Genomic DNA, 23375 nt, shown 5'->3' on the forward strand with positions numbered 1-23375 from the left:
GCCTGAGGTAGCCTGACTGCCATTAGGTACCGAGATGAGATCCTCAGACCCCTTGTGAGACCATATGCTGGTGCGGTTGGCCCTGGGTTCCTCCTAATGCAAGACAATGCTAGACCTCATGTGGCTGGAGTGTGTCAGCAGTTCCTGCAAGAGGAAGGCATTGATGCTATGGACTGGCCCGCCCGTTCCCCAGACCTGAATCCAGTTGAGCACATCTGGGACATCATGTCTCGCTCCATCCACCAACGCCACGTTGCACCACAGACTGTCCAGGAGATGGCGGAAGCTTTAGTCCAAGTCTGGGCGGAGATCCCTCAGGAGACCATCCGCCACCTCATCAGGAGCATGCCCAGGTGTTGTAGGGAGGCCACACACACACTACTGAGACTCATTTTGACTTGTTTTAAGGACATTACATCAAAGTTGGATCAGCCTGTAGTGTGGTTTTCCACTTTAATTTTGAGTGTGACTCCAAATCCAGACCTCCATGGGTTGATAAATTGGATTTCCATTGATTATTTTTGTGTGATTTTGTTGTCAGCACATTCAACTATGTAAAGAAAAAAGTATTTAATAAGATTATTTCATTCAATCAGATCTAGGATGTGTTATTTTAGTGTTCCCTTTATTTTTGTTGAGCAGTGTATATATATACACAGACATGGCATGTGCAAGGGTGGGTGCCGGTGTTGAAAACCTAGAGATAAACAGTATCAGTCAAAAGTTTGGACACACCTACTAATTCAAGGGTTTTTCTTTATTTGTACTATTTTATTCATTATAGAATAATAGTGAAGACTTCAAAACTATGAAATAACACATTTGGAATCATGAAGTAACCCAAAAAGTGTTAAACAAATCTAAATATATATTTGAAATTCTTCAAAGTAGCCACCCTTTGCCTTGACAGCTTTGCACACTCTTGGCATTCTCTTAACCAGCTTCAAGTGGAAGGAGTTAATACATATACTGAGCAGTTGTTGGCTGCTTTTCCTTTACTCTGCGGTCCAACTCATCCCAAACCATTTCAATTGGGTTGATGTCGGGTGATTGTGGAGGCCAGGTCATCTGATGCAGCACTCCATCACTCTCCTTGGTCAAACATCCCTTACACAGCCTGGAGGTGTGTTGGGTCATTGTCCTGTTGAAAAACATAATCCCACTAAGCACAAACCAGATGGGATGGCGTATTGCTGCAGAATGCTGTGGTAGTCATGCTAGTTAAGTGTGCCTTAATAGATCACAGACAGTGTCACCAGCAAAGCACCCCCACACCATCACACCTCCTCCACCATTCTTCACAATGGGAACCACACATGCAGAGATCATCCGTTCACTTACTCTGCGTCTCACAACGACACGGCAGTTGGAACCAAAATTCTCAAATTTGGACTCAGACCAAAAGGACAGATTTCCACCAGTCTAATGTCTATTGCTTGTGTTTCTTGGCCCAAGCAAGTCTCTTATTCTTATTGGTGTCCTTTAGTACTGGTTTCTTTGCAGCAATTTGACCATATAGGCCTGATTCACACAGTCTCCTCTGAACAGTTGATGTTGAGATGTGTTTGTTACTTGAACTCTGTGAAGCATTTATTTGGGCTGCAATTTCTGAGGCTGGTAACTAATGAACTTATCCTCTGCGGCAGAGGTAACTTTGGGTCTTCCTTTCCTGTGGCGGCCCTCATGAGAGCCAGTTTCATCATAGCGCTTGATGGCTTTTACGAATGCACTTGAAGAAACTTTCAAAGTTCTTGAATTGTTCCAGATTGACTGACCTTCATGTCTTAAAGTAACGGACTGTCGTTTCTCTTTGCTTATTTGAGCTGTTCTTGCCATAATATGGACTTGGTCTTTTACCAAATAGGGCTATATTCTGTATACCACCCCTACCTTGTCACAACACAACTGATTGGCTCAAACACATTAAGGAAATACATTCTACAAATTAACTTTTAACAAGGCACACCTGTTAATTGGAATGCATTCCTAGTGACTACCTCATGAAGCTGGTTGAGAGAATGCCAAGCAGGTGCAAAGCTGTCATCAAGGCAAACAGTGGCTACTTTGAAGAACCTCAAATATATTTGATTTGTTTAACACTTTTTTGTTTACTACATGATTCCATGTGTCATTTCATAGTTTTGATGTCTTCACTATTATTCTATAATGTAGAAAAGGCATCCAAACTTTTGACTGGTAGTGTATGTGCTGGGCAAATCTAAAAGCAAGTTCATTATATTAAGCATCAACAGTAATGCAATAATTGATTTGGACATTTGATCCATGCATTTTCTTGGTGAAGTAACTGATGATCTAATATCGGTTAACCCAGAACTAAAAATCACGTGTCGTTTGGTCAAATGTTTACGTAGTCTGTCCACAAGAGATTATTGATGATTGTCTGCCATAAGACATTGTATTTGATCCCCCTGAGTGTTACAGTCATGCAGTGGGTCTGTCCACACCACCCACCAGTATGGAAGAACTTCCCAGAAAAGCCCAGGTTGAAGGTGAAGTTGGGGACGGAGGTTCGGAGGTCATTCTGGGTCTCCAGTAGGGCCTAGACAGAGGGGACAGGGACAACTTAAGACTCATTCACATGCATTCCTTTTTTAAATACATATATGTTTAAGTATGTTGTATGTTTATTGGATAGAGAGAGACGGAGCTGAAAGGTAGGAGAGATGTGTCAGAGGAAGTGTCTTAGACCACTAGGCCACCACATATGCATTCTTTGTCACTCGCAACAGATGTCATCAGAGCGCGCAACAGAACAGTGTACAGTCTACACTCGGTCTACACTCGGTTTGTTGTTTTTATGAAATATACTGAAAAATAAAACGCAACATGCAATAATTTCAACGAATTTACTGAGTTACAGTTCATATAAGGGAATCAGTCAATTGAAATAAATTAGGCCCTAATCTATGGACTTCACATGACTGAGCAGGGGCGCAGCCATGGATGGGCATAGGCCCACCCACTTGGGAGCCAGGCACAGCCAAACTAGAATTAGTTTATTCCACACAAAAGGGCTTTATTATAGACAGAAATACTCCTCAGTTTTATCAGCTGTCCAGGTGACTGGTCTCAGACGATCCCGCAGGTGAAGAAGCCGGTTGTGGAGGTCCTGGGCTGGCGTGGTTACACGTGGTCTGCGGTTGTGAGGCTGGTTGGACGTACGGCCAAATTCTCTAAAACGACGTTGGAGTGGTATGGTAGAGAAATTAACATTCAATTCTCTAGCAATAGCTCTGGTGGACATTTCTGCAGTCAGCATGCCAATTGCAAGTTCCCTCAAAACTTGAGACATCTGTGGCATTGTGTTGTGACAAAACGTAACATTTCAGAACGGCCTTTTGTTGTCCCCTGCACAAGGTTGCACCTGTCTAATGATAATGCTGTTTGATATGCCACACATGTTAGGTGGATGGATTATCTTGGCAAAGGAGAAATACTCACCAACAGGGATGCAAACAAATTTGTGCACAAAAGTTTAGAGAAATAAGCTTTTAGTGCATATGGAAAATTACTGGGATCTTTTATGGGACCAACACTTTACATGATGCGTTTATATTTTTGGTCAGTATAGTCTTCATTAAATAATTGTTTATTATAGCTAAAGTTTGTATCGCTAAGGATTCCGCAACGTCAGTGGCGGAGTTGGGTATAGGCGACATGGGCAGCCACCCAGAGCAGCATCTTGCCGGGGACGGACACATTTCTTTTGGAATGGTGACATTTGCGCGATCGGTTTTCTATCGCTCATTTGCACGTCACGTCAATATCATGTCACCACGTGGAACTGTGGGTCAATTAATCTTGTCGGAGTGAGCTCCCTGATTCTAATTTGTAAGCTAGGCAGGCTACTGCCTGGGAAGGTCTCCCACTCAGAAGTACGAGATGGGGCAGGGGTAGGTTGACCTCAGGTCTCTGAACTGGAAGCCCGAGGTAGAGGGAGCGGGGGGAATCTATCAAAAAGTGCACCTCTAACTTCTACAGTACTAATACAATTAGTAAAATCAGTCACACTACGAAACACTACCAAATAAACCACAATTCTTTCATAATACTGTGAATATATAGTTTCACAGACATATTGTTGCATTTTTTCTGGTTTGTGCGAAATCGTGAAGAACAATATAAAACCAGTCTTCACACCACCCAGGTGAATCGGTTTAGTCTTGACTCTTGGTTGACAGTGTGGGGGATGGGTAATGTATTGATGCTCGAGTGCCAAATCACATTTTTTTCTATTTGCCTTTGTTACTTCTTTTTGATATTTATGAGTCTTATTTTTGTATATATTTTTAAATGTTATGATTATTCATTTTTGTTGTTCCAAATGTCTGAATAAAAATTACAGTTCGTGCAGAATGGTGGGATTCAGGGAGCCATACAAGCTAGAAACGCCACTGTGCGACGTGGTCAGTCTTTACCGCTGGGACCTCAAGTTTGTGTCCCGGATTCCCGTTAAGTAGCAGTTAGCTGCTAGCCATCATGAAAACGGAGCAGGCTAATGCTAACAGTGCTAGCCCACTGGTGTTTTTATCCCCGGCTGGGCACAAATGCCTTAGGTGTTAGATGATTTCCACACAATCACAAGATGAAGATAAGGTAGAACTGGAAAATAGACAGGGATTTGTTTGCCCTAAATGCACCACCATCAAGCAGTTTAGGGATGATATCCTCCTGCTGTTAGCTTGGCTGCAGGAAAAGGATAACCTGCTTTCTAAGTACACCGACCTTGCTGTACACTGACCTTGCCGTAACTTAGGTAAACCACATCTCATTTTTAAACGCCTCCTATAGCAAAGCTGTCGATGAGTCGGGGTTCCAGGATTATTTCCAGCAACATTGGAAAAAGTTTTAGAGACTGACAGACAGGGTCTGGTAGTGCTGCAGTCCTCCCTGTCAGAATAAGCAACAGAGGACTTGGAAACCATGTCAACTCCTGTACAAATGGCACTATGGTTATTGTGAGTAACATAATGCTTTTTTTTTTACTCCGCCTTCTAGTGAGTTTATAGAAAAGGTAATCTCCTTTCATTCTGTTAGATGCGAGACTGTGAGAAAATGTGGCTGTAATATGAATAATTTGGTTGTTATTCCATTGGTTACCTCAAGGCAGATGCCCCAGGGGCAAAGTGGCCCTGTAAAGGCCACCAAAGCACTTTCTTTACTGATTTATCAGTAAAGAAAAAGAGACTGACTCCAAGGCCATTGAATTACTGAATCTACTGAGCTCTACAGACTTGATCCAACATGTTACTGGGCCCACCCTAACTGTGGGCATACTCTGGACCTGGTTATTACCAAGGGCTTTCTTTTGATATATCCTCTATTGTTGATGTTGCTTTATCTGATCCCCACTGTGGATTTTTTACTACCTTGTTGCCTATAGCGCATTATTAAGAAACGCCATCTTACCCCTGAAGTTGCTACAGATTTTATTGCGTGTATGAACAATACGACACCACCTATTCTGCCTTCCTCTAGTGATGATTCAGTTAATAACTTTCATTTAATATCAAATTAAGAGTAACCATTGATGCCATAGCTCCAGTAGTTGAAAAAGGCCACATCCAAACAGAGAGGGCCTTGAATGAGTGAGGCAACTAATCAATTAAAGAGAAATTGCAGAAAGGAAGAGTGGCAGTGGAGAAAGTTAAAGTTGCAGGTCCATTATGATATTCTGAGACAGTAACTTGGGATATATAACAAGGCAATTAGTAATGCCAGACGGACTCATTTTTCTAACTTGATCACTATTAAATCAGAATAATTCCAGAGTGCTCTTCTCAACCATTGATGGCCTGATAAATCCTACCCCCTCAAACCTATGTGAACTTTCCTCCCCATCTAAATAAGTTTGCAGCATATTTCAGAGATAAAATAACCAACATTAGGCTGGGTATGAGTCAAGCAAGACCTGATGAGATGTTTAATGATATGTGCCATAGCCTACCACGCAAAGGCACTATGGATTTTTTACCCCCTCGTTTACACAGACGTGCTCAGGAAAGTGATATCACAACTTAAGCCTTCAACCTGCCTTCACAATCCTATCACCTTCTTCAAAACAGTTTTTAATTGCATATCTGAAATAGTGCAAGCTATTGTTAAATCACTCCCTGTTCACAGGCACTTTCCCAACTGCACTAAAAACTGCTATGGTGAAACATTTTACATTACTTTTCTTAATAATCTAGTTTCTTCAGCTATTAGCAATTTGTGTCCAATCTCCAACCTTTCATTCTTAAGCAAAATTCTGGAGAAATTGGTTTTCAAACAGTAAAATATATATATTTTTGCCCACCACAGCAGACAGACAGCCTTAGTTAAAGCGGTAAAATGATCACAGATGCCAAACAGAGCTCTGTCCTTGTACTCTTCGATTTAAGTGCTGCAACCGACAATGTTAACCATGATGACCTCCTGGACAGACTGGAGAGGTGGGTTGGATGTCCGGTCCAGTTCTAAATTGGTTTAGGACCTGTTTAACCGGTCAAGATTGTCACCTTTAGTGAACATAATTCAGAGAAAACACACATCACATGTGGCGTTCCACAAGGTTGGAATTTGGGTCCGGTAGGGTTTAGTTATACATGTTAACCCTTGGCAGCTTTATCAGAAAGCACAGCATTGATTTTCACTGCTACACAGACGATACACAACTTTGCATTTCTGGGTCACCAGAGGATATTATTAGACAGTGTTAGTGATGTAAATAATTAAAAGGCTCTCAACTTCCTCCAGCTAAATCAAGACGAGACCGAGGTACTTATTGTTGGAGCAAAAGCACAGAGAGAAACTGGTGTTATTTTAGATTCGGAACTTTTGAATCACACAATAAGATTCATCCATGTTTTTATTACAAGCAGGCTTGACTACTGTGATTTTCTCCTGTCTGGTCTACCCAAGAAAGCCATTGATCAACTGCAAAACATACATAATGCTGCAGCACAGGTACTGACTAAGACCAGACAGAGACCACACGGACTGTTTTTAAGGTCTCTGCACTGGCTGCCTGTGAGTTTTATTGGTTTTGAAATCAATCCACGATTGCGCATCCCAATACATGTCAGACATGCTTTTAAGTTATGTACCCAGTAGGTCCCTCAGGTCCTCTGGTACTGGCCCTTTAACTATACCAAAACCTAGGACAAAGAGACATGGAGAGGAAACCTTTAGTTATTCCCCGAGCCCCTGGAATAGCCTGCGAGAGAACCTGAGGGCCTGAAACTGTGGACATATTTCAGAGATCTTAAGACATCTTCTTAGCTTTGCTTTTCTGTCAACTGTTTTTTAGTCATTAAGATGGTCATTCCTTTATTTTTTTAATCTTATGTTTGTTGTAAACATTTCAGATTTTATTTTCATTGTTTATATTTTTTTTCCTGTGCAGCACATTGCATTCCATGTATGAAATGTGCTTTATAAATAAAGCTTGATTTGATTTTCTCTAAGGACTGTAGTTAGCAGTAGTATTCAGTGCATACATTTCTCCCCCCCTTCATTACCGTATCCATATTCAAACCTTCCTCAATACCCTTTCCATATTCACTTTGCATCTGCATCCATTTGTTTTTTAGGTTTAGTCCCCCCCCCCCCATTTCTCCCACAGCTCAATCAGAGCCTGATTCATATTTAACACTGCTGTGGCCCGCCGACATACAAAACAACTCAACAAGACCGCTTTGATTGTGTTTATGTTTCATTCCCCCCTCTTCACTGAAAGTCACTCCCTCGTACCGGGGGAGGGGAGGAAGAAGAAGAGAAAACAACACAAAGCTGTATCAAATATTTATGCTGCAGGCGAGTCTGTGGACGCCCTTTGAACAACAACTCATCACACAAAGCAAAGCTGGAGAAGAGTGGTTAAACTGAGCTTCATACCCTACTGCTGTGGGAGGGAGGCTGTATGGACAAAGACCGTCCTCTGGGTTTGAGGGAGAAAGAGAAAGATGTGGAAGAACGCTGGAGGGCGGCTCCTGACCTTTAGTTTGTTATAAGTGTTTGTCTGAGCTGAGTGGAGGGAATCCAGTAACAGAGTCTTATTCTACTTTCAAACGAGGCATTGGATGGAAATACAAGAAAATATATTCTGTTCCACTCCGCTGCACTAATTTTCTCTCTCTCTCTCTGTGTGTGTGTGTGTGTGTGTGTGTGTGTGTGTGTGTGTGTGTGTGTGTGTGTGTGTGTGTGTGTTGAAAATGGCAGGGTGAGACTGCCATGGCAGTCAGGCCAACTGTGTCCCTCTGTCCTCAAGTCGGCTCCCCCTGGGGACAGACATGTTGGTGACTGCACCTGTGCCCATGTCACCGTCACATCTGCACAGCTCTAGCATGGACTCTGTCCTACAAAGTAATGTCACCTGGCTGTCTCACCTTCTGTCTCCTTCAATCACGGTCAGCTCTGCCTCTGACACCTGCATGACTTACTGTTACTCGCCATGACACAGCATGGCTCTCTGGGAAGTATGTATGCACCAGCAATAGAATAGGGCAGATTGGGATGCAACAGATAAGTGATTACAGATAATGAGCGATTACACATGATTACCCACACAAGTAAACCAACTTCTCACATACAAAACCCCCCGTACAAAGACCAATCCACTGCAGATGCTTACCTTGACATCTGAGACCTTCATGCGGGTGCCCTCCTTGCCCACGAAGATGTCATCGATGTCCACCAGCAGGTAGCGATCTAGAGACAGAGACAGCCTCTTGCCCGTAAGGAAGGCCACAGCGTCCACAAACACCAGCTTGTGCAGCCAGAAGTTGAGGTTGTTGCCGAAGAGCACCCGCTGGATGCCGTCGTGAAGCCCCAGGTCCTGAACAACAGAGGCATGGAGGGGGCTGCTACCCACCCCCATCCCGGACATGCCCAGGTCAGGCACCCGGGTCCTGGCTAAGAGAACAGGCTCGTAGGTAGAGTGGTTGGACTGGAAGACAGTCCAGTCATCTCCAGGTAGGGGGCCTCGCTCCACCTCCCGGGCCTTAGTGATGAGGAGCAGGGGGGACTTGGGGTTGACGCTGCAGTCCTTCAGGCCCAGGTTGGAATGGAGGAAGAGGGGGAAGCCCTTCAACTGGGCACTAAGTAGGCTGTTCTCATTAGCCTGGGAGAGAGGACAAGGGAGAGATGGAGTCAGCTGCATTTCTGTTTACAGTTAGTTTCCTGGTGAAAACATTTGCACACTTTATCCTTGAGATGATTACATACCTGGCAATGTCACTTAAAATTCTCCTACACACAATAGACACCGATTCAGAAATTCATTACCAAAGAGGTAAAGGGGCTCTATAATTCCCATAAGTGTGGCTATGCGTCGGTCGTGTGTATGTGTGTAAATCTGTGTTTGTGTGCAGGTAGCCTCGCGGTTAAGAGCGTTGGGCCAGTAACCGAAAGGTCGGTGTTTCGAATCCCCAAGCCGGCAAGGTGGAAAAATCTACCATTCTGCCCTTGAGCAAGGCAGTTAACCCCCAACAACAGCTGCTCCCCGGGTGCCAATAATGTGGACCCCCCCCCCGCATCTCTCTAATTTGAAGGGGTTGGGTTAAATGCGGAAGACACATTTCCATTGAATGCAGTCAGTTGTGCAACTGACTAGGTATCCTCTTTCCTATCCATTTGTGTGTGGGGGGGGGGGGGGGGAATAAATACTTAGGTGAACCCTCTGCCCCTTATTTCTTTGTTTACATTCTGAGCAGGAGCCCCATAACTGTTGTATTGATCAGTGATAAACAGCATTTGGCGATTCTAAACAAATCAATCACGGTCACAGCAGCCCCAGGCAGTGAGTCATCCTGAGCCTGTCAAACCATAATTCAGTGGTTTAGCAGATGCTGCTTTGCTCTCAGAGCCACTGGCAATATCATACTTTAAAGAATATGATTTACTATGCATATATCTGTCTGGATATTGACTTAAGGAATTCAACATCACTGACCTATAGCTATTAGGCATACCTCTCAGTCAGATATATATAGGGACTAGGATGGTATATCAAATACTAGCCCTCGGTGCGTCTTGGCAACATGATTACTAGCTCAGGGTTACTACGGGCTGATTGGCCAAACGGCCACAAAACAGCCGGAAAAGGGTGCAGTTCTTAACATAGTCTCCTCATAATTCACCCAGGGTTAGGCTGACTGTAGTGCTAGTTAAGGAGGGGAGGATTTACTCCAATTATACAGCAACTACATGGATATGGGATTAAGCTCAATGACTAATGGGTGGACGAGAGGGGCTTAAAGCAACCTCTATCCCCTGCCTGGGTGTAATTAAAAGTGAGGGTGCTGGTGGCTGGCCTCTGGTTCTAACAGCCCTGCTCTAGTGCTGGGATCTAACCTGTAGTTCTAACAGCCCTGCTCTAGTGCTGGGATCTAACCTGTAGTTCTAACAGCCCTGCTCTAGTGCTGGGATCTAACCTGTAGTTCTAACAGCCCTGCTCTAGTGCTGGGATCTAACCTGTAGTTCTAACAGCCCTGCTCTAGTGCTGGGATCTAACCTGTAGTTCTAACAGCCCTGCTCTAGTGCTGGGATCTAACCTGTAGTTCTAACAGCCCTGCTCTAGTGCTGGGATCTAACCTGTAGTTCTAACAGCCCTGCTCTAGTGCTGGGATCTAACCTGTAGTTCTAAACAGCCCTGCTCTAGTGGCGGGATCTAACCTGTAGTTCTAACAGCCCTGCTCTAGTGCTGGGATCTAACCTGTAGTTCTAACAGCCCTGCTCTAGTGCTGGGATCTAACCTGTAGTTCTAACAGCCCTGCTCTAGTGCTGGGATCTAACCTGTAGTTATTAACAGCCCTGCTCTAGTGCTGGGATCTAACCTGTAGTTATAACAGCCCTGCTCTAGTGGCGGGATCTAACCTGTAGTTCTAACAGCCCTGCTCTAGTGGCGGGATCTAACCTGTAGTTCTAACAGCCCTGCTCTAGTGGCGGGATCTAACCTGTAGTTCTAACAGCCCTGCTCTAGTGCTGGGATCTAACCTGTAGTTCTAACAGCCCTGCTCTAGTGCTGGGATCTAACCTGTAGTTCTAACAGCCCTGCTCTAGTGCTGGGATCTAACCTGTAGTTCTAACAGCCCTGCTCTAGTGCTGGGATCTAACCTGTAGTTCTAACAGCCCTGCTCTAGTGCTGGGATCTAACCTGTAGTTATAACAGCCCTGCTCTAGTGCTGGGATCTAACCTGTAGTTCTAACAGCCCTGCTCTAGTGCTGGGATCTAACCTGTAGTTCTAACAGCCCTGCTCTAGTGCTGGGATCTAACCTGTAGTTATTAACAGCCCTGCTCTAGTGCTGGGATCTAACCTGTAGTTATTAACAGCCCTGCTCTAGTGCTGGGATCTAACCTGTAGTTCTAACAGCCCTGCTCTAGTGCTGGGATCTAACCTGTAGTTCTAACAGCCCTGCTCTAGTGCTGGGATCTAACCTGTAGTTATTAACAGCCCTGCTCTAGTGCTGGGATCTAACCTGTAGTTATTAACAGCCCTGCTCTAGTGCTGGGATCTAACCTGTAGTTATAACAGCCCTGCTCAAGTGGCGGGATCTAACCTGTAGTTATAACAGCCCTGCTCTAGTGGCGGGATCTAACCTGTAGTTATAACAGCCCTGCTCTAGTGCTGGGATCTAACCTGTAGTTATAACAGCCCTGCTCTAGTGCTGGGATCTAACCTGTAGTTATAACAGCCCTGCTCTAGTGCTGGGATCTAACCTGTAGTTCTAACAGCCCTGCTCTAGTGCTGGGATCTAACCTGTAGTTATAACAGCCCTGCTCAAGTGGCGGGATCTAACCTGTAGTTATAACAGCCCTGCTCTAGTGCTGGGATCTAACCTGTAGTTATAACAGCCCTGCTCTAGTGCTGGGATCTAACCTGCAGTTATAACAGCCCTGCTCTAGTGCTGGGATCTAACCTGTAGTTATAACAGCCCTGCTCTAGTGCTGGGATCTAACCTGTAGTTATAACAGCCCTGCTCTAGTGCTGGGATCTAACCTGCAGTTATAACAGCCCTGCTCTAGTGCTGGGATCTAACCTGCAGTTATAACAGCCCTGCTCTAGTGCTGGGATCTAACCTGTAGTTATAACAGCCCTGTTCAAGTGCCGGGATCTAACTTGAAGTTGCGGTAGCCCTGCTTGAGTGCTCTGGGACCAGGCAGGCTGGGCGAGTCCACTTGGTCCCAGTGTAGTGGTTCTAACAGGTGGGTGTTCACTTCAGAACCAACCAAAGAGAATTAGGTAGGCGGACGTACTGTAGCAGCCAAGCAGCTGAGTCCCACTCCCACTCCTGGTGAATGTGCTGAGCCATGTTCCAACGGGGCCATTATCAGCTGAGCTATCAGCCATGACAGCAGGGTAGCAGCCAACCACAGCATGGCAAACAACCACAGGCACAGGCTCTGTATACAAACCTCTGTGTGTGTGTGTGTGTGTGTGTGTGTGTGTGTGTGTGTGTGTGTGTGTGTGTGTGTGTGTGTGTGTGTGTGTATTATACTGTACTCGCTGCTCTTGGAGGTAGATGACACCAAGGCGGAACCTGCCCGCCTTTTAGGCAGCTGGGAGTCATTTAAAAATTAACGAGCGCATATTTCATTCAGAAACTTTTATCGCAAATCACAGAATTCCCCCTCGGATTCAGGGAGGTACACATTAGGAAAAAAATTACTATTTTATTTAGTCATTTGACTATGTGGTTACATAAACCAATCTAGGTGTCTATTTTCTCTAAACCTGACCTCCAGCAATGCATGCATATCCCAGAGAGGGAAAGGATATTTAGTGCTTAGGTCAGGAGGACGTCTTCTAGTCTATGTGGTGATTGCAGCCTATTGCAGACAGAGGGCCAAGGGCAGAGTCAGGGTGAAGGGGACTGATGAGTCTAATTCACCATGATGGGGTCAGCCTGAAGAGGTGCTTAAGCACAAAAAGATTTGGGGCAGCAGGTAGCCTAGTGGTTAGAGCGTTGGGCCAGTAACCGAAAGGTTGCTGGATCAAATTCCCAAGCTGAAAAGATAAAAATCAGTCTTTCTGCCCCTGAACAAGGCAGTTAACCCACTGTTTCCCGATAGGCCGTCAATGTAAATAAGAATTTGTTCTTAACTGACATGCCTAGTTAAATGAAGGTTACAGCAACATCTGACAGACACAATCAGTACAAGTGCCCCTAGTATTCAAATGAGTAATTTCTATAGCTTCACAGGCATCTATATTTTACCACTGTTTACACAGCTGATTAAAGATAATACGGGATCGGTGTCCTGGGCTGAAATCAGTGACTGGCTCTCATCTTAAAAGAAGCCTATAAAACCCACTGCATACTAACCTTAAAGAAGCCTATGATACCCACTCCATACTCCACACAGTACTTGTCCAGCAGGTCTCTGTTCCAAGCATCCAGGTTGACGTACTTCAGGATGTTCTCGTAGATGACCAGCGTGAAACGGCCTCGGTCCTTGTCTGTCAGGGTGGGCATGTCCCCCTTTCCCGGGGCCATCTCGGTTCGGTAGAGGAAGCGGCCAGACTCCAGGATGGCCACAATGTCCTGTCCCAGCTGGGAGTATAGGCTCTCCACAAACACCAGCACCACAGGGTCAGTGCGCAACGCATCTGAGGGCCTGGCCGTGCGTGGAGGGAGCGCCCGGGAGGAGGTGGAGGGTGTGGCGGCACGGCGGTCGTCCCAGTCAGCAGTGCCCTCCTCCGGCCCTCCCATACCCCCCGCCGCCGGCTCCAGCTCCCGCTTGACTCCGTAGAGGAAGTAGGCAGAGACCAGGACGCTCACCATGCAGAAGAGGAAGAGGAGCAGGAGGCTGGTCTGGAGAGTGAGGGAGTGAGACTGACGGAAGAGCCGCCGGAGGCGACCGCATGACGGCAGCAACATCACCCCGCACAGACTCAGTCCGAGTGCACGGCGAAAACAATCAGATTGTAACGGTAGTTTTGGAGGTGGTAGAGATTCCTCTTCAAAAATACAATAGGCTCCTCCACATCACGCACTCATGTCACCATTGCCGAGGGGTGGTGGGAGCAACATAGGCAGGGGACACCATCAGTGTGGGTGGGTGGCTCTCTGGCAGACAGGGATGTGTGCCTTTAACCCATCCACCTGCCCCCTGCCCTCCCCACCCCCCGACACCGCTTAAGCTCTAAATCCTGGGGCTCTCTACAGGACTTGCAGAAGGACAAAGGTGGTGACGGAAGATGGTTCTCTGGGGTCACACGGGTAGTCCAGCACAGTGCTGCTCTTCCAGCAGGTCATCCCCAAATCCTTCTCCTGGAGACCTGGAGGACAAAGACAAATATTCAGAGATTAGAACAGGACTGTTCAGTGTTCCAGATATACACAGAGATTAGAAAAGGACTGTTCAGTGTTCCAGATTTACACAGAGATTGGAACAGGGCTGTACATTGTTCCAGATTTACAGAGAGATTAGAACAGGGCTGTACATTGTTCCAGATTTACACAGAGATTAGAACAGGACTGTTCAGTGTTCCAGATTTACACAGAGATTAGAACAGGACTGTTCAGTGTTCCAAATATACACAGAGATAAGAACAGGTGAGGATCTGCAGTGAAGAAATGGGAGAAACTCCCCAAATACAGGTATGCCAAGCTTGTAGCATCATACCCAAGAAGAGAGGATGCTGTAATCACTGCCAAAGGTGCTTCAACAAAGTACTCAGTAAAGGGTCTGATTACTTACGTAAATGTGATATTCCCAGGTTTTTGTTTTGTTTCTAAAAACCTGTTTTTGCTTTGTCATTATGGGGCATTGTGTGTAGATTGATGGGGGTGATTTGCGTAACAAAATGTGGGAAAGGTCAAGGGGTCTGAATACTTTCCAAATGCACTGTATGTTATGGGATGTATTGACATTATGGACAGTATGTGAACAGAATATTTAGTATATTTGTAGGATAGAATAGTATATATACACAGCAATAGTTGAATTGGGTAGCATTGACTAGAATACAGTATATACATATGAAACAAGTAAAACAATATGTAAACATTATTAAAGTGACCAGTGATTCCATGACTATGTAAATAGGTCAGCAGCCTCTAAGGTAGCCGGCTAGTGACTAAGTTCAGGGCAGGGTACTGGGTGGAGGCCTAGTGACGACTACTTAAAACTGATGGCTTTAAGATTGAAAAACAGCTTCCGTCTCTCGGTCCCAGCTTTGATGCACCTGTACTGACCTCGCCTTCTGGATGATAGACGGGTGAACAGCCGTGGCCCGGGTGGTTGATGTCCTTCATGATCTTTTTGGCCTTCCTGTGACATCGGGTGCTGTAATTGTCCTGGAGGGCAGGCAGTGTGCCCCCGGTGATGCGTTGGGCAGACCGCACCATTCTCTGGAGAGCCCTGCAGTTGCAGGCGGTGCAGTTGCCGTACCAGGTGGTGATAAAAGCCTGACAGGATGCTCTCAATGGTGCATCTGTAAAAGTTTGTAAGGGTTAGGGGCCAAGCCAAATTTCTTCAGCCTCCTGAGGTTGAAGAGGCGCTGCTGTGCCTTCACCACACTGTTTGCATGGGTGGACCATTTCAAAATTGTCAGTGATGTGTACGGCCCCATCGATGTGGATGTGCTCCCTCTGCTGTGCCCTGAAGTCCATAATCAGCTCCTTTGTTATGTTGAGGGAGAGGTTATTTTCCTGGCACCACTCTGCCATGGCCCTCACCTCCTCCCTGTGGACGGTCTTGACATTGTTGGTAATCAGGCTGCAAACTTGATGATTGAGCTTCATTTAGTTCAGTTACCTTTGATTTCTTGGATACAGGAACAAATGGTGGACATCTTGAAACAATAGGGAGAGATTGAATATGTCCGTAAACACTCCAGCCAGCTGGTCTGCGCATGCTCTGAGGACGTGGCTAGGGATGCCATTGTCGTGTCTTTGGCTATGCCGGATTAAGTGATATGACATACTATTCTATAAAATAATTTCTCTGTAATTCATATTACCCGATTAAGCTAATCAGGTGAATGTAATTAACTAGAAAGTCGGGGCACCACGAAATAATGTTTATAGAGCCGTTATCTTCTGAATAAACTCTTAAAACCTCTCTTGGGTAGGGGGGCAGTATTTTCACATCTGATGAAAAGCATGCCCAAAGTAAACTGCCTGTTACTCAGGCCCAGAAGCTAGGATATGCATATAGTAGATTTGGATAGAAAACACTAACGTTTCCAAAACTGTTAAAATAATGTCTGTGAGTATAACAGAACTGATATGGCAGGCGAAAACCTGAGAAAAATCCATCCAGCAAGTGGAATTATTTTCATGTGGCTGTTTTTCAACTCAATGCCTATAGAGAACCCAATGGGTCAGGAATCAAGATTGCAGTTCCTATGGCTTCTACTAGATGGCAACAGTCTTTAGACATGGTTTCAGGCTTTTATTTTGGAAAAACGACAAGTAAAAATACATTTTTGGTCAGAGGAAGTTTGCAGACCTGATTTGGCGCACTTCCGTGAGCACCCTGTTTGTTATTTTTCCTTTCTATTGAAAACGGTATTGTCCGGTTGAAATATTATTGATTATAAAGACAATAAACAACCTGAGGATTAATTATAAACATCGTTTGACATGTTTCGCCGAACTTTACCGGAACTTTTAGTATGTATTCGTCTGCCTGTTGTGACCGCCTTGGAGCCATTGGATTACTGAACAAAACCCGCCAACAAAATTGAGTTTTTGGAACATAAAGAGGGACTTTATTGAACAAAATTAACATTTACTGTGTAACTGGGAATCTTGTGAGTGCAACCATATGAAGATCAAAGGTAAGTGATAAATTTTATCGCTATTTCTGACTTTAGTGACTCCTCGACTTGGCTGGTAAATGTTTGTATGCTTTTTTACACGGGGCGCTGTCATCAGATAATCACATGGTATGCTTTCACCGTAAAGCCTTATTGAAATCTGACACAGCGGCTGGATTAACAAGAAGTTCATCTTTAAGCCGATGTATAACACTTGTATATTTTATGAATGCTTATTATGTGTATTATGAATTTGGCGCTCTGCAATTTTACCGGATGTTGGCCAGGTGGGAAGCTAGCGTCCCACATACCCTAGACAGGTTAAAGACCGAGTAATCTTTTACATCAATAGCAGTCAATATTTAATCGTCACTTTATTCTGTCTCATCTGAAAGTTGTAAATTCTTGGTTATCTTCACGAACCCTGGCTAACAAGTTGAATCAGCAATACAAAATGTGGTTTAATTATTTATTTACTAAATAATCACACAGAATGGATCATACATTGATTACAAATTCTGTCAAAGAAAACGTCCCTGGTGGACGGAGCCGACATGACGGCTGGTTACACAAAGGAAAGGGGTTGGGTTTCAATGAAAGAGCGGGAAGACTGAGGAGCAAAGGGAGAAGCCATGTCTCTATCGGGCCGTAGGCACCTACTCTATCGTAAATCCAGAATCTTATGCATTCTAAATAACCGCCCATTTGGAAAAGGAAAATGCAATAAATATTTACTCTGAGCTGCGCTTCGATCGGTTGGTCGTTGATGGGAGGCCGGGGTGTCCTTTGAAGAATGTCTGAAGGTAGAATGGATACAATGGATACCGTCTTCTTGTGGTAGATCTGATACTCTGTCCGTCCTCTCCTAGCCCACATCTACAGTTGCTGCGCTAACGCGACGGCTAGGAATTATCACTACTTTAGTGAATAAGAGTTCAAAGTTCATACCAAGTTTCCATGCTATATGCTCATGCTATATTCTGGCTTGTATAGTCGAAATTCATCCTTCCGGCGTGTAGGCCGTCACCTTCACATTGAAATTCGATGCTAATTTCGTTAGATAACCTAAGGTTGGCTTAGTTCTGTAGGTGGTATTTGACCTTTCAACGTGGGGACCACAAGTCCACACGTCCTTGGAACAGGTTATTATCTGAGCCCTTTTAACGTAGGACCGTCGCCCTAACGTCCTCGGAACAGGAAGTTACATTTTCGTAACAGGGCTTATATAGTAGGGGAGAGCAGGGCATGTTTCATAATTTATAACCGATGTCTGTTCACATGGGCAGGGACACTGAGTTGAGCATAGTTCACTCATGAAAACCCAATTCTCTCATTTGGAAGCTAAAATTACATTTAATCTTTTCACAAATAGTTTCATATTTAAACATTTAAATTGCACAACAATTCCATGTGAATCTGATGTGTAGAATGTCAATGTGTAGACTAGAATGTGTAGACGTTCCAGGATACAGTTTATGTCGTCCTATCATCAGTAATCATGTCTCAGACGCCAACTGATCTGGCATCATATTCATTTAGTACCAACGCATATTTTCAGCTGGTTGGATTACCGAAATATGGTTCCGTTCCCCCACCCTTTTGATGTTCCCAGGCTCTCTCTCAATGTTATCAAATGGATTTTCAATAGTCACATCGGTAGAGTAGAGAGAGGAAAAAGGGGAAAGGTATTTATGGGGGTCATAAACCTCCCCCCCAGGCCAACGTCATGACACCGTCTGGGCCGGCAGCCCTGTGAGGGTTAACACGCTTAAATATCATACTTACATCGGCCACTGAGAACAAGAGCCCACAGTCCTCGGGAGCAGCCCCCGTCGGTGGAACTGCGTTATCCTCAAAACGGACGAAGGTGGTGTTTAGCATGTCCAGGAGCAAGACGTCTGTGGTCGCGACGTGGCTGGTTTTCCCTTTGTAGTCTGTGATTGTCTGGAGTCCCTAACACATACATTGTGTCTGAGCCGTTGAATTGCGACTCCACTTTGTCTCTGTACTGTTTTGTCTGTTTGATTGCCTCGTGGAGGGCATAACTGCACTGTTTGTATTATAGGGAAAAACATTCCCTATACCGCTCCTGATGAACTCACCGTGTCAGTGTATATGTCAATGTTATTCTCAGAGGCAACCCGGAACATATACCTGTCCGCGTGAGCAAAACAATCTTGCGTCCATACAGAAATGGTTTGTCAAGATCGTTGTGGATGAACTTCTCTGGCCTGCACAGAGCCCTGACCTCAACCCCATTGAATTTGAACGCAGATTGCGAGCCAGGCTTCATCTCCCAATATCAGTGCCCGACCTCCCTAATGCTGGTGGCTGAATGGAATCAAGTCCAACATATAGTGGAAAGCCTTCCCAGAAGAGAGAATGCTGTTATCGCAGCAAAGGGGGAAAAACGTCATATTAATGATCATGATTTTGGAATGAGATGTTCGACGAGCAGGTGTCCACATACTTCTGTAGTGTATCTTCAGACTGTTTTACATATATCTGCTAATTGAAAGGCTTCTGATCTCTACTGAACAAAAATATAAAAAACAACATGCAACAATTTCAATAATTTTACTGAGTTACAGTTCATATAAATGCAGTGTATATGCCTCATCACAATTCTAACTCGGAGATCTACGGACAGTTCCTTGAACTACACGGTACAGTTTCTGCACTGTCAGCTGTGGGACCTTTCTTTCGAATTCATGTCCAAACAATTGAATTGGCCACAGGTGGACACCAATCAATTTGTAGTGACATCAAGGATGATCAAGGAAATTGGATGCACCTGAGCTTAACCTGTTGGGGATAGGGGGCAGTATTTGCACGGCCGGATAAAAAACGTACCCGATTTAATCAGGTTACTACTCCTGTCCAGTAACTAGAATATGCATATAATTATTAGCTTTGGATAGAAAACACTCCAAAGTTTCTAAAACTGTTTGAATGGTGTCTGTGAGTATAACAGAACTCATTTGGCAGGCCAAAACCTGAGAAGATTCCAAACAGGAAGCGCTCTTGACTATTTCTTGGCCTTCTTGATCATCTCTAACCAAAACAGGGGATCTCTGGCATAACGTGACATTTTCTAACGCTCCCATAGGCTCTCAGAAGGCGCCAGAACGTTGAATGATGACTTTGCAGGCCATGGCTGAAAAACAGTAGCGCATTTGGATAGTGGTCGATCTGAGGACAATGAGACTGGAGGCGCGTGCACGAGCCGACACCATGTTTACTTTCTTTCTCTTTGAACGAAAACAATGACTCCCGGTCGGAATATTATCGCTTTTTTACGAGAAAAATCGCATAAAAATTGATTTTAAACAGCGGTTGACATGCTTCGAAGTACGGTAATGGAATATTTTGAATTATTTTGTCACGAAACGCGTCGGGTGCGTCACCCTTCTTTACCCTTCGGATAGTGTCTTGAACGCACGAACAAAACGCCGCCATTTGGATATAACGATGGATTATTTGGAACCACACCAACATTTGTTATTGAAGTAGAAGTCCTGGGAGTGCATTCTGACGAAGAACAGCCAAGGTAATCCAATTTTTCTAATAGTAATTCTGAGTTTGGCGAGTACCACACTTGGTGGGTGTCAAAATAGCTAGCCTGTGATGGCCGGGCTATCTACTCAGAATATTGCAAAATGTGCTTTCACCGAAAAGCTATTTTAAATTGGACATAGCGAGTGCATAAAGGAGTTCTGTATCTATAATTCTTAAAATAATTATGTTTTTTGTGAACGTTTATCGTGAGTAATTTAGTAAATTCACCGGAAGTGTTCGGTGGGAATGCTAGTCACATGCTAATGTAAAAAGCTGGTTTTTGATATAAATATGAAATTGATTGAACAAAACATGCATGTATTGTATAACATAATGTCCTAGGAGTGTCATCTGATGAAGATCATCAAAGGTTAGTGCTGCATTTAGCTGTGGTTTTGGTTTTTGTGACATTATATGCTAGCTTGAAAAATGGGTGTCTGATTATTTCTGGCTGGGTACTCTGCTGACATAATCTAATGTTTTGCTTTCGTTGTAAAGCCTTTTTGAAATTGGACAGTGTGGTTAGATTAATGAGAGTCTTGTCTTTAAAATGGTGTAAAATAGTCATATGTTTGAGAAATTGAAGTAATAGCATTTCTAAGGTATTTGAATATCGCGCCACAGGACAACACTGGCTGTTGAGTAGGTGGGACGCAAGCGTCCCACCTAGCCCATAGAGGTTAATTTGGAGTGTCATAGCAAAGGGGTGTGAATACGTATTTAAATTAGGTTTCTGTATTACATTTTCAATACATTTGCTAACATTTCTAAAAACATCGTCATGACTCTCCTGTGAAGATCTGAAGGATCAGAGGGAGAGGGGCGACGTTGGCCATTTTATGACAGTCGTAAATACCTTGTAGAAAATCTGCCTTTGGGCTTTGCAGGATAGAGGGGAAAGGAGATTCCTCCAGCCAAAACTACAACACCAAAAGGCTGGATAATGAAACAATATTTCTGTAATCCAAACATTGGGAATGGTCCGTGGGTATTTGAAGAATAACCATGTCCAACAGTAGTTGTTTTGTGATATCATAAAGGATGGTATAACTAAATACCTGTACCTCTACAAATGTGAATCTGATAACTGGGATGTATACATCTAAATGTTATGGAACTTAAATTATTAAATATGAAACTTTTTGTGAGAAGATGTAATGTGATGTTAGCCTTCTAACCTCTCTGGGCTAGGCGGGACGAATTCGTCCCACCTACGTAACAGCCACTTGAAGCCTGTGGTGCGATTTTCAAAACCTTAAAAATCCTATTACTTCAATTTCTCAAACATATGACTATTTTACAGCTATTTAAAGACAAGACTCTCGTTAATCTAACCACACTGTCCGATTTCAAAAAGGCTTTACAACGAAAGCAAAACATTAGATTATGTCAGCAGAGAACCAAGCCAGAAATAATCAGACACCCATTTTTCAAGCCAGCATATAATGTCACCAAAACCCAGAAGACAGCTAAATGCAGCACTCACCTTTGATGATCTTCATCAGATGACAACCCTAGGACATTATGTTATACACGGTCAGAAACAGACTCCACGAGGGTGGTATGAGGGTCCGACGTCCACAGGTGGGGGTTGTGCTTACAGCCCAACACCGTGCAGGACGTTTGGCATTTGCCAGAGAACACCAAGATTGGCAAATTCGCCACTGGCGCCCTGTGCTCTTCACAGATGAAAGCAGGTTCACACTGAGCACGTGACAGACGTGACAGAGTCTGGAGACGCCGTGGAGAACGTTCTGCTGCCTGCAACATCCTCCAGCATGACCGGTTTGGCGGTGGGTCAGTCATGGTGTGGGGTGGCATTTCTTTGGGGGGCCGCACAGCCCTCCATGTGCTCACCAGCGGTAGCCTGACTGTCATTAGGTACCGAGATGAGATCCTCAGACCCCTTGTGAGACCATATGCTGGTGCGGTTGGCCCTGGGTTCCTCCTAATGCAAGACAAGGCTAGACCTCATGTGGCTGGAGTGTGTCAGCAGTTCCTGCAAGAGGAAGGCATTGATGCTATGGACTGGCCTGCCCGTTCTCCAGACCTGAATCCAATTGAGCACATCTGGGACATCATGTCTCGCTCCATCCACCAACGCCACATTGCACCACAGACTGCCCAGGAGTTGGCGGATGCTTTAGTCCAGGTCTGGGAGGAGATCCCTCAGGAGACCATCCGCCACCTCATCAGGAGCATGCCCAGGCGTTGTAGGGAGGTCATACAGGCATGTGGAGGCCACACACACTACTGAGCCTCATTTTGACTTGTTTTAAGGACATTAAATCAAAGTTGGATCAGCCTGTAGTGTGGTTTTCCACTTTAATTTTGAGTGTGACTCCAAATCCAGACCTCCATGGGTTGATAAATTGGATTTCCATTGATTATTTTTGTGTGATTTTGTTGTTAGCACATTCAACTATGTAAAGAAAAAAGTATTTAATAAGATTATTTCTTTCATTCAGATCTAGGATGTGTTGTTTAAGTGTTCCCTTTATTTTTTTGAGCAGTGTACATATATATATATATATATATATATATATATATATATTTTTTTTTTTACACAAGTATTCAGACCCTTTGCCATGAGACTCGAAACGGAGCTCAAGTGCATCCTGTTTTCATTGGTCATCCTTGAGATGTTTCTACAACTTGATTGGAGTCCACCTGAGATAACTTAAATTGATTGGACATGATTTGGAAAGGCTGCTGCTGGTTAGAATGCCTGCACCTAGTTTTTTTTTGTCTTCTACAAAGCACCAATTTTCAGAGGATAAAGCTAAAACAAACGAGAGCTTGTTCAACAGTCGGAAAGGGCTGAAGCGACAGGGTGACAAGATCCAGCGTGCTTGGGGATGGATCCAGTCAGGCACCACAGATCCATTAATATATGTTAAGAGTGGAAAAAATTAAAGCCTTGGGGATAAAAAATTAAATAAAAACGCATGAATACCAAAGCAAAGCAACAGCACAAAAGTACATTTATAAAGATGAAAACACAGGCAACGGAAGGGAGAAGGGGGCCAGGGAGAAAGCCATTTC

At 44.3% G+C, this 23375-nt stretch overlaps 1 protein-coding gene across 6 annotated transcripts in view; it reads right to left on the reverse strand.

Annotated features, from left to right (window-relative positions):
• The window catches only part of LOC106563726 (bifunctional heparan sulfate N-deacetylase/N-sulfotransferase 1), a 136407-nt gene that overhangs the window by 47205 nt on the left and 65827 nt on the right, over window positions 1–23375 (reverse strand). For all 6 annotated transcript variants that reach the window (XM_045690149.1, XM_014129547.2, XM_014129548.2 and 3 more), the window contains 3 exons: window positions 13330–14285; window positions 8636–9124; window positions 2473–2560 (listed from right to left, as the gene is read on the reverse strand). In XM_045690149.1, coding sequence (XP_045546105.1) covers window positions 2473–2560; window positions 8636–9124; window positions 13330–13884 — 1132 coding nt within the window. In that variant the 5' untranslated portion in view covers window positions 13885–14285. The remainder of the gene's footprint in view (window positions 1–2472; window positions 2561–8635; window positions 9125–13329; window positions 14286–23375) is intronic.

Source organism: Salmo salar, chromosome ssa11, assembly GCF_905237065.1.
Source record: "Salmo salar chromosome ssa11, Ssal_v3.1, whole genome shotgun sequence".
NCBI lineage: Eukaryota > Metazoa > Chordata > Actinopteri > Salmoniformes > Salmonidae > Salmo > Salmo salar.